This window comes from Canis aureus, chromosome 12 (genome assembly GCF_053574225.1).
Source record: "Canis aureus isolate CA01 chromosome 12, VMU_Caureus_v.1.0, whole genome shotgun sequence".
In the NCBI taxonomy this organism is placed as follows: Eukaryota; Metazoa; Chordata; class Mammalia; order Carnivora; family Canidae; genus Canis; species Canis aureus.
In genome coordinates this window covers 25,115,167-25,132,838 of record NC_135622.1, presented here as the reverse complement: position 1 = coordinate 25,132,838, position 17,672 = coordinate 25,115,167, and the positions used below count along the sequence as shown (strand labels likewise).

The 17,672-nt window shown below is 54.1% G+C and overlaps 1 protein-coding gene across 6 annotated transcripts; it reads right to left on the bottom strand.

Moving 5' to 3' along the window:
- Positions 1 to 4,330: 4,330 nt before the first annotated feature.
- On the bottom strand, positions 4,331 to 11,671 carry SH2D6 (SH2 domain containing 6). 6 transcript variants are annotated; one of them, XM_077843107.1, is made up of 16 exons: positions 11,595 to 11,663; positions 11,439 to 11,464; positions 11,020 to 11,054; positions 10,549 to 10,631; positions 10,323 to 10,464; positions 9,696 to 9,754; positions 8,980 to 9,046; positions 8,035 to 8,057; positions 7,517 to 7,577; positions 7,061 to 7,139; positions 6,892 to 6,922; positions 6,741 to 6,765; positions 6,240 to 6,295; positions 5,892 to 5,975; positions 5,564 to 5,722; positions 4,331 to 4,933 (listed from the first exon to the last, which is right to left on the bottom strand). In XM_077843107.1, exons 1-16 carry the CDS (start codon positions 11,595 to 11,597, stop codon positions 4,817 to 4,819), a joined length of 1,050 nt encoding a protein of 349 aa, XP_077699233.1. In that variant the 5' UTR covers positions 11,598 to 11,663; the 3' UTR covers positions 4,331 to 4,816. The 6 variants fall into 6 exon arrangements, with proteins under 6 accessions (XP_077699233.1, XP_077699236.1, XP_077699231.1 ...); XM_077843110.1 differs by lacking the exon at positions 5,564 to 5,722 and having other exon boundaries at positions 11,595 to 11,670; XM_077843105.1 differs by lacking the exon at positions 6,741 to 6,765 and having other exon boundaries at positions 11,595 to 11,664.
- Positions 11,672 to 17,672: the final 6,001 nt, after the last annotated feature.

The following is a 17,672-nucleotide window of genomic DNA, read 5'->3' as shown; positions in this document are numbered from 1 at the left end:
GGCTCCCTGCATGGAGCCTACTTCTCCCTCTGCCTGTGTCTCTGCCTTTCTCTATGTGTCTCTCATGAATAAATAAGATCTTTAAAAAAAAAAAAGAAAAGAAAAAATAAAAAAAATAAAAATAAAAATGAGGCCCAGTACAAGAAAGTGACCTAAAAGAAAGTATAATTTGTATTTCCCCTATCCTGGTGGAAAGAGCTGTTTCTTACATCCTCTGATTTGCAGGTCCTTAGAGATTGAGAGTGTAAGTGGAGGGGAGTCCTAAAGTAGGTGTGGAGGGGGAACAGGATGCTAGTTCAGGGCTTGGCACATAATATGCACTCAGTAAATAAGTAAATAGTTGTGATTGATGTGTGGGATGTAGTGTAGTTTATAGTAGATCTAGAGCCAGAAAGACAAGTTTAAACTCTGGTTCTACCACTAACTGCTCTGTGCTTCAGAAAAATCCCTGATGCCCCCGCCAAACTTCAAACACACAAGTACCTGTGGTGGGCAGGAGTCTTCTTTACAAATATCGGAAGGCATACTCCCACTAGCTTAAACCAAAAACAAAATTTCTAGCTCATAAGATGGGAAAGGCACTATAGCAAAATCTGTGGCCTTGGGGCAAGACCCAGTGTCTCCAAGATTCTTGCTCCTTATCTTTGCCTAACTTTTGCAGATAGGCTCTGTCCATGTGATGGGAAAGGTGGCCAACTCAGGCTTGGAGAGATGGCTTCTCTCTTAACATCAATATATCCATCTCAGAGAAGGCTTTGATTGGGCCTGCTTTGGCCCTAGCAAGACCTAGGTCACATGCCTGGTCCTGTGGTCGGGGGAAGTGGATGGTGTCACCAGGAGGAGGGGGATGGAAAAGCCAGGTGGGCAGACAAGACAATAATCACAGTACCTACAGTATGTAAAGATTGAGTACACACCCATGCATGCATGTCTGTGTGTGTTGGGGAGACTGAAGGCAGAAAGAGCCCCTGCAAAAGGAGCATGGAGGTGGGACCAAAACCAAGCTTGGCCTATTTATAGGATTATCATTAGGTACCAATCATTTGGCTCCACTCTATGTCAGGTTCCACATTAGGCTAAGTATGTTACATAAATCATTTCCCATTCTGACAATAACCCTAAGAAGTAAGTATCATTAGCCCCATTTTAGAAGTAAAGAGAGTTGCTGGAAGGGAGGTGGGTGGGGGATGGAGTAACTGGGTGATGGGCATTAAGTAGGGCACTTGATGTAATTGATGCACTGTGTATCACATGCAACTGACAAATCATTAAATTCTACCCTGGAAACTAAGGATAGAGTATATGTTAACTAAACTGAATTTAAATAAAGAATCTTGTAAAAAAAAAAAAAAAAGAGAGAGAGAGACAGACAGACAGACTTTAAGGACACACAGGCAGTGAGTAAACTGAGCCAGATTCAAATGTGGGTCCTTCAGACTCCAGAGCCCATGTTTTTGCCCGAGGTCAGGCTGTTTGCTTTAGAAACCAAAGCTGAAAGTGTGCGGGATGGTTGCAGAGAGCACACTCTGAGCCCCAGCAGGTTGGTCTTGCCAGGGTGTGTAGCCACAACTTTCACGTATTTCCCGGCTGCATACTTCCTCTGCTCTGCATCCTACAGGCCCTTCTTGGCAAATGGAGACAGGCAAACCACTTGTGGCAATACATGGGCTTCTTCACCAAATGGCATTTCTTCCAGACTTGATCCCCCAACTGTGTGTGACCCTGCCTGGAGTTTTCTGGAGTCTGGCCTGTTAGGTGAGAGGAAATGAGGCTGGGGTGTTTGGAGGGACACTGGCATGGCAAAAAATCAAAGGAGGTCATCTCTCACCTAAATCATGGAAATATCTGCAGCCTCTAATTGTTCTCCCTGTCTCTGTGCTGTCTCTCCAACCCACTAGCACATTGCAGCTAGAGAGAACCCTCCTAAAATATGTTTCTTCCTGCACTTACCCCTGCTCTGAGCCTCAATGGCTCCCCTTTGCCCACACTCATTATGGAGCAGCTTCCCAGGCTGCTCTGGATGTAGTGCCCCCCCCCGCCCAACTTCTCCAGATTTCTCTTTTACCACTACCCCTCATCCTTGGGAGTGCAAAAGACTTGGAACAGTAGGATGGCAACAAACCATATGTGGTGACTTTAATTTAATTAAATTCAATTGAAATGAAAAGTTCAGTTCCTCAATTACACTAGTCACATTTCAAGGGCTCAATAACCTCTTGTGCTAGTGGCTACTATACTGGACAATGAAGATATAGAATGTTCCTGTCATCACATAAATTTCTAAGTTGGACTTTTCTCTTACAAAGAAAGCTCTGATCAAGGAATGTTAACAGCTTTAGAGGAATCCAGGGTAGATCTGACTTATTCCATAACTTTTTTCTTTTTCTTTTTCTTTTTTTATGCAGTGACTCTTTTGACAAATATTTGGCACCTACTGTATTCCTGAATACACAATAGCGGGCAGTAGTAGCTTGGTCCCTTCTTAGGAGTGAAAAGACAGTTGCTAGAAGGTGTCCCAAGTTTGGGGTGTCCAGGTTTGGGGATCTGGGAAGGCTTCCTGGAACAGAGGACATCTAAATGTGACTAGACTAAACTGAGTGGCTCTCTAGATCAAGCCTTTTAGGCCCTCAGAGGCCCTTACCACAGGCTGTTCCCACTGCCTGGACCGCTCTTCCTCTCTTTTTCCCAGGGAGGGAAGGACTGAGGCCAGTTCCTTAGAGATAGCCCTCCAGCGGGGACCAAGCAGAGTGTTCTGCCACTAAGATCTCTGAGCTGTGGCCTCTGCTCCCCTCGCAGGCCAGCCGGCTTTGGGGCTACACAAATTCAGGGCTAGGAAAAGTGGGCCCTGGGGTAGAAGGCTCAAGGAGAAGTCAAAGCTGAAACTCTGGTGGGAGATGAGAGACCAAGACTGTACCCGGAGGCCAACACAAAGGCTGGGCTCTCCACGTCCTCCAGTCCCCGAGTGAGTCCTGGCCTGGGTCAGGCTGGGGCAAGCGTGCGGGGCCAGGCCACGCCCACCTGGGGGCGGAGGGAGGCCGCCTGGGCTCGCCCCTCCCTGCCCGCCGCCCCGGCCAGAGCCCCCGCGGCTCAGCCCCTCTCCACGTCACACGGCTCTGCCCGCGCTGGCCTGGCCCGGTGCCACCTGCCCACGCTGCTCTTCTCCCCGTGGCCTGGCCCGAAACTGCACCCCTGCTGGGACGTGGACGTGGCAGGCATGGACCCCAATTCCCGGGCGCTGGGCTGGGAGAGGGCGCTCGGCGGGGCCCGTCAGGCCCTGCAGCGTCCGGAGCTCGCCTCCCCGAAGCCTCCTCCCCTAGGACAATTGCGGGGGGACCAGGATCTCCGCTCTTCTTAGGAAATTAGGGGGACGGTAGTGTCAGGGCCGGCAGCGCCCGGCACCGCGCCAACGCCCCTGCGCCCGGCCTGGCCCCGCGTCGCGCTTGCACCCCACGGCGCGCGCGCTCCCGTCGGGGCCTCCGCACCCTCCGCGGCTCCCTGCTTCCCAGAGCCCGCGGCCGGCGGGAGGCGGGAGGCGGGAGGCGGGAGGCGGGGCCGGGGGGAGGGCTGGAGGCAGGGGGTCCACCGGCCCCCCGGGCCAGCCCGAGCGCCCCGCGGGCGCAGAGACGCCCTTTGTCTGGCGGCGCTCGCTCGGGGCTTCTGCGCAGTCACGGTCACATGGCGCTTCCGGCACGGGGTGTTCCGGGCGCCGCGCCAGGGCCTGGGGACGCCCCCGCCCCCCTCCCCGCGCGCCCCTCCCCGCGCGCCCCTCCCCGCGCCCCCCCCGCGGACCTCGGACCCCCAGGCGCCCCGAGGCGGCCTGGACCTTCGTCGCCGCGGCCCGCCGGCAGCCCTGCTCCCTGGCCTCTTGTCTTCCCTGAGCTCCACCCTTGGGCCCTCTGTAGCTTTTCATCTTAGGACTGGCGTGTCCAACCCCCAGCTGCCGCCTGGGTCCGCCTGTCTCCCCTACGCTAGACAACACCACGTGGGCAAGACCTGGCTCACCCCTCCGCGGGGCACCACGATACGGCAAATGGGTGGGGGGCAAGTACTTAATTTTAAGTCCGTTCTTACCATTGAGTGGGGCGGTGGAGGCAGCGCCAAGCCTTTCCCACCCTTCCCCCACCCCGACCCCCCACAAACAAAATAAAACAAAACCCTGCCGCCCCAGGCTGGCCTCCACCCAATCAGGGACAGAAATGGGGCTGGCCCTTCCCGCCCTGGCCTGGCCCCCACGGCTCCATCACTCCCAGACCCAGTCTGTACCCTGGGACACCTAAGGATTTCGGAGCTTCAGGAAGGCCATCTCTGCCTCGCTCAGCAGATTCAAGAATTCATTCAACAAGCATTTATTGAAAGCCGAGTGTGTACATTGCAACCCAAAATGCCAGCCCTGTGCTAAGCCCACAAGAGAATGTGAAAGGGTTCGCTTTGTGTCCAAGCAGTACCCCTGGCTGGCCTCCTGAGGCTCAGCTTCCTGGAGGAGGCCCTTATCCAGAGCAGCTTGGGAGGCCCTAGTAAACGGGGCTACACAGCCATGAGTGGGGCCTGGGAGTGGGGGCCTTGCCTGACCCCAGCTTCCTAGCCTTGGAGATACAGCAGGGAGGGGCAGTGAATATGGGGTGGGGGGCTCAGGGGTTCTGCTTCTGGGTAACCGTTACCAAAGCCTCTCATCCAGGCCTGCAGGGACTGGGGCAAGGGAAGGGGAAGGCTTGGAGGGGTGGAGACCTGGGAGCAGTGAGGGGGAGACAGCCCAAGGTGGCGAGGGCAAAGCGCAGACTATGGGCGCAGAGGTGGGTGTGTATAATCTGCTGGGGTATCAGGGTGTGGTGGGGAAGAGCAGGCAGGTGAGCTGCCGGCTGCCGCTGTGTCTGTCCACAAGAGGCAGGGGGTGCTGTGAGTAGTGCTGGACCATGGCAGCCACAGAGGGGAACAGCTGGACAGGACAGAGGACATCATTGAGCTCCCCCCTCCCAGAGTTTCAGGCTGGGGGCAACTTCCTGAAGGAACTGTGGGACTCTGGGGAGGGGGCTTGCTGATATTTGGAAGTTCCATTGCCATTTTGTGCCCCATTCCAGGCCTCATGCAACTTTCTTGCAACTGCAAGTGAGGGCGTGCTGTTAGCCAGGCTTCTATTTCCGAGGCCTGGTAGAAATAACTCTAGGGCTCTGTGTCTGCCCGGGTCCTCCAGCATGGTCACCTCAGCAAGTATCAGGCACAAAGTCGAGTCTTTGGCACAGACAGACTGGGCCCTGCTCTCCTCCTAACTGGGTTCATGGCAGGCACAAATGCCTGGCCCCCCCCAACCACACCCCCAACCACACCCCCCACCACCACCCCTGCCTATTCCTGGGCAAACTGAGCCCTGCAGAGGGAGTGTCTCCCCTGCAGGAGAACAGACCTCGGGGAAGGAATTTAAGTCACTGGGCTCTGTCATTTCTACCCAGTCAAGAAAAAAAAATGCAAAATGTGATTTTTCTCCTGGGGAAATGCACCTGGCTGGACCCAGCACCCAGCTCTGCTGTGCCCTCCTGGCTGCTAGTCTCCATCCTCCTCCAGCACCTACCTCCTCATGGTTCCTGCCCTCCCGACCCAGGGCATAGTGGCTCCCGCCATCCAGCCGACGGATGGGAATGTTGAAAACCCGGCCATGCAGAAGCACTGCCAAGGTAAGGGGCTGGGAGCCCTGAGGCTCCGAGCTGGGGCGCACCGTGTAGGCCCCATCCTGTGGAGGAGACCCCATCCATTGACCTCATTCCCAACTATATCCCTGCAGCCCTGACCCACAATGGCCAGCACATCCCACTGCCCTCCCCACTCCAGCTGCTCAGTCAGCTGGAGCCCCTGAGCAAAACGGTTTCCGAAGAGGCCTGGGGGGTGCTGCAGTTGCCCACCTTTCGGAATCGGAGCAGGGCACTCTCAACAGCATGGCGGTCACGGGTTCCTGAGTACCAGGGCTGACCCAGCAGGCTGCCGTCCTGAACATACACACACAGCCATTCAGAGACGTGCCAGGGCACTGGAGGGGGGCTGGGGAACACAGAACCCTGGGCGGCAGTTATTTGTGGTCACATCTGCCTTCCCCAGACTGGGTCTGCGCAAGCAGAACAAAGATGCGGCTGTGCCTGGTGCCCAGCATGGTGCTGCACACACACGCTCATGTGTTCCTAGCCAATGGTGGACTCCAGCACAAGAGGGTTCCCTGTAGGCCTCCTCCCAGCCCTCTCCCTGCCCCTCCTCACCTCAGCAGCTGGGGTGCTCCAGGTGGGTGCTCTAGAGGAAAGAGAGGATCTCCTTCCTGCCAGAAGAAGCAGATTACAGAGCGGAGGCTGGGGGGGTGGGGTGGGATTAAGCAAAGAAGGCTTTGGGCCCAGCTGCAAAGGGGGGAGAGGTTAGAGGGTGATGCAGGTAGGCCCTGAAGCCCAGAGCAGGGCCTAGCGCTTTACCCCTTCTCTCCAGGTCTCGGGCTCTGATGGGACCTACTAGCTAGGTCACATGTGACCTCCACGTGGGGGATGATCTTGAGGTACAGGCTGGGAGTTTCCTACTTTGGTGTGGACCCTAAAATTGCCCAGTGGGATCCCCTCAGGCCTGCTCTCAGCTGAAGTCAGAGCTGCAAGGAATCCCACAGCAAAGTGGAGAATGAAGGGCTGGGGGTAGGGGGAGTCTGTGGCCTACAGGGCTGTGGCCAGGGCAGGCTGCCAGGACGGCCTGGAGTCCATGCTCAAGATGCCTGTACTTACCTTTAGAGGTGCCATTCGCGGCTCCCTGGGACATAGGAAGGCTGGTCAGAAGAGACTCGGTCCCGTAGGCCCAACCCTGGGCCCCTGTTCCCTCCCTGAGCCTCCTACCCCCCACCCCAGGTCACTTCTCCCCTGGCTGCTAGCCTCTTACATTCCGAGCTTCCTGGGGGGCTACAGTGGGCCTGTGGGGGCAAGTTGGGAAAGAGAGCTCAGATTTTACCTCCTTTAAGAGAAAGAGCCCAGTGAACCCAGAGATCACAGGGTCAGAGCTGGGAAAGCCACACACACACACACACACACACACCCTGGTGGGCACTCACTTGGGCACCGCTGATATCCTTGGCAGTGAGATTGGCGGCATCAGGACTTGGGAGCTCGGAGCCTGAGTCAGGGCCAGGACTAAAACAGTGAGGGCAGGCTGGGCTGGGCCGCGCACCAGGCAGGGCCATCCATGCTGACCAGGGAGGGGTGCAGATGCCTGCAGGGCCTGCTGCTTCTCAGCAGCCTGGGCTCTCGGGGAGTCCTTCTAACCAGAAGGAGTGCTGTCCTGCCAGAACAGCTGGGAAGCCCCATGCAGCCCTTGCTTTAAGTGGTCCCCCCTACTGTGCACAGTGGCGGTCAACCTGGACCAAAGGCTAAAGGGTGTCTGAAGGCAAATGTGTATTGGTGGAGTAGTGAGAGAAGCCAAGAGAAGAAGGTAGAGCCAGAATGTGTCCTGTTTTGAGCAGCCGAGGGCCTCAGGGCAGGAGGGATCTGGGATTGAGGGAGGTGTTCACCTGGACTGGGCTCACACTCCAGGTAGAGATCCTCATCAGATTTCTTTGGAAGACCTGGCACCTAAGGGTTTGACCAGTGAGTAGGAGGGAGGATGAAGCCATCACCGGTGTGTGTGGGGAGGGGAGGTGGGATGTGGGGGGACAACTCCCACCCCCCTCACAAGGTGGACCTTTTTCTGAGAGCTAGCTAGAATGATTGAAGTTACTCCTTTGTCTGGGAAGGAGCACCCATAGGCAGCTTCCCCTTCAGAGGTGCCTGTGGGCCCTGGCTCTCCTAGAATGTGGGTGTCCAGGAGGAGCTCTGGGCAAACTCCTTCCCCAGGAGCACTGGGCGGCACAGGACAGCTGGCTTACACCCTGTCAGGGGCCTCGGGCAAACAGGAAGCTACTGACTCTGCTCTGAGCCTTTTTCCTTGGTTTCATGGATATTTCCTGGCCCTCCCAGGCCCCCTACCCTAATACTGCCAACTTCCTAGCCAGAACCCTAGAGGGTGAATGGGGATGGAGGGGCCACTCACCACTCTGGCAGGTGCAGCCAGCTCTGGAAGGAAAAGGAGAAACCACCAGTCATAAGCACAGGGAGAAAGGAATTCAATGAAACTCAGGCTGGAAGAGTGGAGTGTCCTCGGGACTTGTCTGAGAGGATCCTCAGGGCCAGCTTTGAAGCTCCAGGAGAAAGCCACCCTGAGCTCTGACCACCCCCCTACTTCTCACAACCCCCGGGGTGTTGCTCAGCTTGACTTCCTGAATGATTTGCCAGGCTTGCTCCAAATGACTTCGGGCTGTTTCAAAAATCAAAACCACCCTCGAGGTCATGAAGGTTTACCAACCACTGAGCACAGTAAACATGAAAGTGCCTCAGGTTAGCTGTTTGACCTTAGAGAGAGATTGTCCTTCCTGGGCTATTTTCAGACGAAAACATGCTGGCTGAGGCCCCTCACTATCCCGACATCCCAGGGTTCTGGGTTCACAGGCCTCAGGGCCCTCTGCACAGGCAGTCCCTGGACAGTGATAGCAATCATGACATGATGGAAACCGAGACTCGTGGTCAAAGGGCCTCTTTGATTGCGGATGACACTCAGATGGGCTTCAATAGTGAGGGTCCTCCAGGCGGGCAAGGCTGCCCTTCAGATCTCCTCATCCCGGAGCGCCCCTTGCCTGGCACTGGGATGGCAGCAGACGCAGAAGAGGAGCTGGGATTCGGGGACTCTGCTTCTTTGTGATCTTAGGCAAAGCATTTCTGGGCTCCTGTCCTCAGTCTCCCCCTGAACTGCCTGCCTTAGCGAGCATGGGGACTCAGCAGGTAAAAATGAGGACCCACAGGGGGTGGGGGGCAGTGCAGGGACCAGGCAAAGTGGGAAACCAAGTAACCTGAGCTCAAGTCTACCCGGAGGGGGCCAGGATTCCTCACTTCAGGGGGGAGACAGAGCAGGCCTCTGAAAGAGGCAGGACATCCTTCTCACCTTGCTTCCCGAAGGGGAAGGGCTGTCCCTGCTTCCTCGCCTCCCACAGACTCTGTGCTGCCTTCAGCTGTGGGCACAAGGGGGCGGAGAAGGAGGACTGGGTTGGCGGTGGGGGTAGGGAGGGGAACTGAGGCAGGGGAAGGGCGAGGATGGCGGGCTGGGGTGCAGCGAGTTGTATTTATCTGTGTCGCCTGAAACCACGACAGCAAAGAGCTAATGGACAGAGGTGACTCATTGCCCCTCTTCTTCAGCTCTTCCTTTGTTGTGAATCTCTGCCTGTTTTTCTTTTTATTCCAATAAAATCTATGATGAAAGTGGTAACTTCCGAGACCGTAAGCTTTTCTCAGCACAGCAGGCCTTTCGAGCTGGCACTGATGGCAGCACAGTGAGGGATTTCTTCACTCTCTAGGGAGGGGTCCCCAGGCTCCAGGGAGCGATGGCTGAGCCTGTCCGGCCTTCTCCAGCTCCAGAGGAGGGGTGAGTCCTGGGGGATGCTGACATGCGGGGGTGGGGGGCAGGGAGGGCCAGCCAGGCAGGTGGGAGCCACAGGGGCTAACAGGGCTCCACTTCTGACACATATAATTTTGGGGGGGGCCTCTTGATTGCAGATATGGGGGAATCTTGTAAATGAGATGCTTCTTCGATTTACTCCTTGGGAAATGGTGGCCGGGGTGGGGTGAATGGGGAAGGAGGGACTTGGGGGGGTTGCTGTTCACCATTGTGGCCTGGGACTTCGGTGGCGGTGACTTGCACAGGCCCAGGGGGCCAGGGTGATCTGGAAAAGGCCCCAAGAATCATGGGTCGGTGGATTCCTCCCACATAGGTTCCAATCTCCCCCTCCCCCCCACCTAGCCTGTTTCCTCCTCCCCCACTTCCCCTCACTGGCTTCCCCACAGCCCCGTCTCCATGGCAACTGGAGCAGGCCAGTGCTCCTGCCCCCACCTGGCCTAGCGGAGGAGCCCTGGGGGTGGGATGCTAGCAGCAGCCAGGCTCTCCTGGCATCCCTGCCCTTGCTTGAAGAAGTGAGTGATCTCAGAGGAGGCCCCAGGGACCCTGTGGGGCCTCCTGCTTTCCCACTGTTGCCTTGGTGACAGTGCCCCTCTCCCCTTCCCTCTTTTCCTCCTGCCTTTCTCCCTCCTCCCTCTGCCTCTCCTTCATCTCTCTCTCTCTCTCTCTCTCTCTCTGCCCAGCCCAGAAGCTTCCACAGCTGACAGCTGAGGCCTCCCCTTGCCGCCCCAGTACAGACAAAGGGAGAAGAGGCAAGGCCTGCGCCCTCTTTCCTTGCGGGGATCCTCTGTCCTGCCTCACCAGTCAGCTCCCTGCTTCACCTCCCCAGGCCTCACCCAAGTACAAAGAGTCCTCCTTGGTGCCAGGAAGGTGGGCAGGAGCAAAACTGAATGGCAGAGCCTCACAGGGGGGCAGCTCATATTTATCTTCCTCCTCCTCCTCCTCCTCCTCTTCCTCCTCCTCCTCCTCCTGAGCTTTCTGGAAGGAATAGGAGAGGGGCAGGCACAGTGGTAGCCACGTGGCCTGCCTCCCTCCACCCTAGGCTCAAGCAGCAGCACTTACCTCACATCTCCAGGTCCCTGGCGCAGGCAGAGGAGAGGGGATGGGGGCGTCTTTGTTCCAAGGTGGGGAATCTGGACAGGGGACTGATGAGACTGGCCTCCCCTTCCAGCGCCCTCCAGCCCCCAGTGACGTACTCACTTTCCCCAGTATGAAAAACCATCTGCACTTTTACAGTGGGCCTCACTGCTTCATCCAACTCAAAGGAATTATTTTTCCAGCACTGTAGCAGGGCCAGTGAGGTAGGCATTTTGAAAACAAAGGGGCCTCCCAGCTAAGGGCCTGTTCCACCTATGACAGACCATCCCACCACGTGCACCGCAAATTCTGAGCAAGACAGGTGGAAGAGCTAGGCCCTGGTGACTTAGCAGTATCTGGGCTCTGATGGACAGGAGAGGTCCAGAGCCACATGGAGGAGACTTTATGTGCAGGGGACCCCATTCTTCTGGGCCCCTCTTGCCCACTATCACTTACCTGCACATCTGGGGGGTGGAAGGGGTGGCCCCAACCTGCAACCAGACTCTAGTCAACTCTGTGCAAGAGGCCTTAGAGTTTGTGTCAGCCAGACACTACACAACTCCCAGGACATCCACATCCACGACTATGTGAATGGCACCCCCCACCCCCACCCCTGCTCGGGGGAGTTGTGTGGCAGTCACCTGGGACCAGGGCAGCAGGAAGAACAGTCTGGAGGCAGAGCTAGTACCTGGTGGGTACACAGCTGGAGGAGTTGGTGTCCTAACAAAACTGGTAGTGGGGGAGCACTAGTGCTCCCAGTGGAGCAGAGGTATGTGAAGGTCTCACTGGGCCAGTAGGGGTGTACCCAGGAGAGGGGCAGTGAGGTAGGTAGACAAGAGAGGAGGCAGAGGAAAGAGAGGAGCCTGAGTACTCACCGGAGCTTGCTTCCCCTGAGCTTGTCCTGGAAAGAATCAGGAAGGGGCATTAAGGGGTAGTCAATGCAGATAGGATACCTCTCCCTGGGAAGAGTCCCGGGCCCCCAAGGGTGGGCAGGTCTGTGCACCCCGGGCTGCCCCAGAACCAACTCTCACCATGACCAAGCTGAAGGAGCTATGATTCCTGTGAGCCTAGGCTCTACCACAAATAGCCTAGGGACAGAGGCCCTATTATTCTCATCATTTGCATCTCACAAGCACCAGGAAGATGGGTCTGCTGTGGCCTCTAACCTCAGACCAAGTTGCCCCAGGAGGTTCCTGTAACCTCCCCCACACTGCCTTCCACAGCTGTGGTCCCAGTCTCCAGCCCCTCTGATCCACTGAAGGAAGAGCTCTCCCCTCTGCTCCAGGGCCTCAGGCCCACAAGGCTGGGCCAGTGCTCAGAGGCTTCCTGCAGCTCTCTGATCAATGCTTCCTCCTCCAGGGACTCCAATTCACCCCAGGATCAGCCAGCCTGTCCTTTCCCAACTCACAGAACACATGACATTAATGGGCAAATCTAGTTGAAAATGAGAGATTCTCCTTGCACTTTTCTTAAATGCTTTATGCTTGCTATCTTTCCCTGGTGAACGATGATCAAAGAAATAGAAGTTAGTGAAAAGCTCGGAAATATGCATATGTATTTAGTTCGACAGGTTCCTTTTTTCCTTTTGATGTATTTATTCATTGAGTAAATATTTATCGAACATCCTCTATATGCCAGGCACTGTTCCAGGTGCTGAAGATGTTGTAGAAAAACCAAAGAAGGAAGTTATGTGTATTTCCTGCTGGATTCTCACAATAGCCTCATGATGCAAATGCCAGTTTTATCCTTGCTTTTCAGATGAGAGAACTAAGTGTATTAGATTAGGCTACCGTCACAGAATACCACAGGATGGGATGGCTTGAACAACAGAAATTTATTTTCTCACTGTTCTGGAGGCTAGAAGCCCAAGATCAGTATGCCATCAGGGTGAGTTTCTGGGGAAAAGTCTCTTCCTGGCTTGCAGACAGTCAGCTTCTTGCTGTATCCTCACATGGCCTATACTCTGTGCATAAATGGAGAGAGACACTCTCATCTCTCCTTAAAAGAATACCAGTCTTATTGAATCAGGGCTCCACCTTTATGACCTCATTTAACCTTAATTACCTCCCTAAAGATCCTGTTTTCAAATCCAGTCACACTGGGGATTAGAGCTTCATATGAGTGGAGGATGGGCACAATTCAGTCCAGAGGTTAGAGGCTTTGAGGAATTGAATGACTTTCCCAAGGGCAGACAATTAGTAAGTATTAGAGGTGGGGTTCAACCCAAGGTGTGCCCATCCCAGAGCCTGTGCACTGACCAGTGGACGATCCTGTATCTCATCTAGGGTTGAGTCCTTACTCTTCTCTCCTGTGATGGAATTAGACACAGCAGTAAACATGACCTCCATAAGGAGCCCATCCATGACTTCCAGGTGTTCTGTAATATCTGAGAAGTTTGGGGGTAAAAAAAAAAAAAAAAAAAAGGCCTGGTGTCTGACTTTGTTTAAACCAAGGATTGATGGGGCAGTTGGGTGGCTCAGTCAGTTAGGTGGCTGTCTCAGACTCAGGTCATGATCCCACGGTCCTGGGGTGGAGCTTCACATCAGGCTCCCTGCTCAGTGGGGAGCCTGCCTCTCCTTCTCCCTCTGCCTGCTGCTCCCCCAGCTTGTGCTAGTGTGCTCTTTTGCTCTCTCTCTCTCTGTCAAATAAATAAAATCTTTTTTAAAATAATAATAATAATAAATAAACCAGGGACTGAGGAAACAGAGATGAGGATCGTGAACATAAGATGGAACTTTCTTATGTTTGTTATTTTGGTGATGTCTTGGCTGTTGGCAGAAAGGAGAAGTGAAGTTCATCTTTGAAGACCATGGGGCTAGGACACTAGGGAGACAGTGCCAGGATTGGAGCTGGCCACAGTCTTCAGAGAGAAAGGACCGGATGATTCCCGGGACCTGCAAGCCAACGTGCATTTAAGAAGCTATGAAAAATCACTGGGGTTCCTAAACAGGGAGCCCATGTGGTAGAGTGGGAAAAACTGAGAAAAATGAAAACAAAGAATCCAGGCCTGGCTCAGGGACTGGAGTCTCCTCCCTGACCACCTCTCCCCATTTGACCTTTGTTCCATGTTTGGACCCTAATTCAGAGGGCAGGCTCCCTTACCGAGGGGTCCCCCTCTTGGTCAAGGTCAGCAGGTCAAAGTCAGCAGGAAACTCTAGACACCACCCCACTGAAAACCCAAACTGAGTGGGTTTCCTGTCAGTATTGCCCCCCGCCCCCTGCCCCACCTTCAGGGCTTTGCATAGGCAAATTCTAGGACCTGGGTGAGTGAAATGGGCCCCGGGCACAGAGGATGGAATTGTGCCATCTGGGTGGGGGCACTGGCCTGGACAGATCCAGGAGCAGGGGGTGAAGGAGGCCTGCTTCATGGCTTCATCTGGCTATCTGTCTGTGGGGTGAGGACTATGCCTCTTACTAATTAAACAGGCAGATTTGGACAACCTCTTTCTCCTCTGGCACAGGATTGCTCTGTGCGTAACCATAGCTATTCCCTCAGGATGAATTCCTAGAAGTGGAATTGCTGGAAGCTCACATTTTGGTTGCAAGGCTCCATTGTCAGCAGCCGAGAGCCTATTTTAAGGCCCTTCCATGGCTCTCAGTGATTCTCCCCATTTTCAGGGCCCTAGCTACTGATCTCCAATGAGAACAGGCTGTAATTTGCAGGCCCAGGATAGTCTAAATCCACCCTAAGAAAACAGCTCTCTACAGCAGTGTTCCCCCTATTTGCATGATCACAACAATCGCTGGAGAGCTTGTTAAAAGACCTTGTTTCCAGACCTTCCCTCTGATCTTAAGGATTGGCTGCTCTAGGAGGGAATTGAGACTCTGTATTATTACTATTATCATTTTAAATATTTATTTATTTGAGAGAGAGAGAAAGAGCATACACGTGCAAGCAGTGCAGAGGAGCAGAGGGAGAGAAGCAGACTCTGCCCTGAGTGCGGAGCCTATGGCAGGGCTTGATCTCATGACCCTTGAGATCATGACCTGAGCCGAAACCAAGAGTGGGACGCTTAACTGGCTGAGCCATCCAGGTGCCCCCAGGACTCTGTATTACTTTTAACAAACATCCTAGATCAATTTTATGATCGGTTTTGGGAAATGCTGTTCTACAGAAAACAGTCTGAGAACATGTGACTTCCAGGACATTTTTAGAGTCACATATTGGGGGTACCTGGATGGCTCGATTGGTTAAGTGTCTGCCTCGGTCTCAGGTCATGACCCTGGGTTCTCGGATGGAGCCTTATATAGGGCTCCCAGCTGGGGGGGGGGGGGCTGCTTCTCCCTCTCCCTGTGCCCCTCCCTCTGTCTCTCCCTCTGCCCTTCCCCCGCCTTTCCCCCTGCTCCTGTGTGCTCTCTCAAAACGATAAATAAAAGTCTTAAAAAAAAAAAAAAAGAATCACATGTGGACTTTTGCTTGTTCAGAACACAGGAGTCCCCAGCAGAGGAAGAACATGACGCAGACTTTGCCCTCAAAGGGCCCCTACTGAGTGATGGAGAGGGCACACCCAGGGAGATGTTCAATCTCTGAGTTTCGGTTTCCTCTTGAGTAAACTGGCCATGTCAGTAGGCATTCCTTTCGTGGAGGAGCTCCTGAGGGTCAAATGTGGTGATGGAACAAGGGACACACAGCACCCACATGATAAATGTCCCTGAGACAGTGGTGCCGTGTTTGATGTGGTTGTTGCCAGCAGACAGGGCAGGTGGTGAGATCTAGCCAGGATCCATGGTGTAGCGAAGTGGGCAGCACTCTGAGGAGGAAAGGGGTGGCTTTCGAGGACCAGGAGGAAGACAGTAAGCAGGCTGTGGCCAGAGGTCTCAGGGGTGAGGGAGTGCAGCATGTGGCGCAGGAGCTGCTGAGATGGGGGTGGCAGGACTCCTGGAGAATGCAAGGGGACATGTGCCATTCTTTCCAGCTGGTGAGCATGTCCTGCATTTGGGGCATTCTCCATCTTACGAATCCTGATTCCATCCAGAGGAGCCCCATGAGGCCTTCCCAGCGTCCCTTGCAGCTGGAGTGCAGGTGTTTGGCCAGTCACACGCCCCCATGTCAGACTTCGTATCAAGAAGAACCAGCTCTGGGGAGGGGATGACAGCTCTATCCTGTCTCCAGAAGCTAGAGGTTGAGACCCTAGTGGTACCCCAGGGACCAGGGTAGCAGTGTTGGCAAACACTGGTGTCTGCATCAAGAGGTGCCTCCACTAGGCCAACTTGGCCGTGACCTTTGGGACACTGCTCCTGGGTGTTTCTCTGGTCCTCCTGGAGATGCTGTGAGCTGCAAAATATTATTTATTTATTTATTTATTTTTGTATTATTTTTTTTGCAGAATATTTTTAATAAATTATTTTTCAGCCTAGACTAGCTAGGGTGGATTTGTCTTACCTTCACTTAAGAACTCTATGAGTTGGGGGCACCTGGGTGGCTCAGTGGTTGAGCATCTGCTTTGGGTCAGGTCATGATTCTGGGGTCCTGGGATCGAGTCCCCACATCAGGCTCCCTACATGGAGCCTATTCTCCTTCTGCCTATGTCTCTGCCTCTCTCTGTGTGTCTCTCGTAAATAAATAAATAAAATATTTAAAAAAAGAACTCTTAAGAATTGAGACTACTGAAGACCAAACTGTGAAGCCAGATATGGGTGTCTCCTAGAAAGGTGAGACCAGGTAGAAAGAAATGTCTTAGCTTTATCTTTCCATCTTCTTGAGATTGTTTTTATGACAAGTATTAATTTTTTTTATCATTAAAAAGATCAGCCAATACAAATGTAAACAACAATAGAAGAACGAAGGGAGGGAAGTGGGGGAGGAGTGACCAGGATTTCAAATGTCAGGAGGTATTTGGGGGAAAGAAGCACTTGGGAAAGGCAGGGCCCTGGGGGTGGTCAAGGGGAGGTTGTTTGGGTATGGTGTCACCTCAGGACAGTCACGTTTCCCTTAGCCAGGAAAGTACTGGGAAAGGTGGAAAAAACCCAAAAGGTGTTGATAACGTAGGAATTCTTCTCCCAAGGAAATGGGAATCCATAGGGGCAAGCAGAAGTGGGGGGGCGGGGAGGGTGAGTAGATAGTAGAACTTTCTGAACATTGGGTTAGGGCCAATTCTGTGGCGTGGGATGGCCCAAACACGCAGGGCTGGGAAGGGGAGACCTGGAAGTCATAAACACGGTCCTGTGAGGGGTCAGGGAGAATGAGTCCTCATGATATTTTTACCTGAGCAGATGGAGCCTGAGGCCAGTGGAATTCTGTGGTTGGGTTAGAGCAAATGTCAGGGACCTCGCCCTCTCCCTAAAAGTGATACCAAATTGGGTGTGTAGGAGGATGTCTCTGTGTTTTCCTGGAGGCCCAGAACACTAGCTGCCCTCAGATTTTCCAAGGGTTAGGGTGGGGGCTGACAATTGACGCCAGCTTTCTTGGTCCCTGCGGTAAGGAGCACAAGCTGGGACCACCCCGCTTCTGCTTGGCCCTGGTGGGCCTGTCCCACACCCCCTGTCCTTCCCTCTTCCGGAACCTTTGCTCAAGCAGATGTTGCCATGCCACAGCTCTGCCTAAAACCCACAAGTGACTCCCCTGGCTCCTCAAATGAAGACCAAATGCTTCTGGTTGCCCTGTAAGTTCAGGCACGTACCTGTTTCCATTCTCCCCACGGACTCACACTCGCCCTCTCTCTGAGGTTACACACCATGAGGAGTGTTGCCCCTCTGCACCCTGTTGACTTTAGGAAATTTCAGTTGGAAGAAATTTAGATCTTTACTCAGTCCTTAGAGAATAACAGAGGGAGGGCACTCTGAATGCATAGTGAAACACAGTAAAAAGGACTCTTCTCAATGTGTGTAATACTTCCAAAAAAATTTACCCCTCCCCCCATCCACTTTCTTCAGCTCTGCAAGTGGCAACACTGTCTTCACAGATGGTGGAGGCACACGCTCCTTCCCTAAACCGCAGCCCTCTCCCCTCCACCAAGGCCCGATTATGCAAATCACCGTAACTTCTTAAGCTATCTTTAAACTTGATCCATTAGCCCACTGCCCAGATTCTAGAAGGAACACCTGCATAGGGAGCCCAGGAGGTGTCCCAGGATTTGAGAAGCCTGGGTAAAGTGGGGGTGGGAGGCAGG

What these genes read in the sequence shown, in the direction of transcription:
- SH2D6 (XM_077843105.1), bottom strand. An exon ending in CTCAGGGGAAGCAAGCTCCG is followed by an intron (nt 11,055 to 11,438) that starts GTGAGTACTCAG and finishes GTCTGGTTGCAG; the next exon opens with GTTGGGGCCACCCCTTCCAC. An exon ending in CTTCCCCTTCGGGAAGCAAG is followed by an intron (nt 8,058 to 8,979) that starts GTGAGAAGGATG and finishes TTTTCCTTCCAG; the next exon opens with AGCTGGCTGCACCTGCCAGA.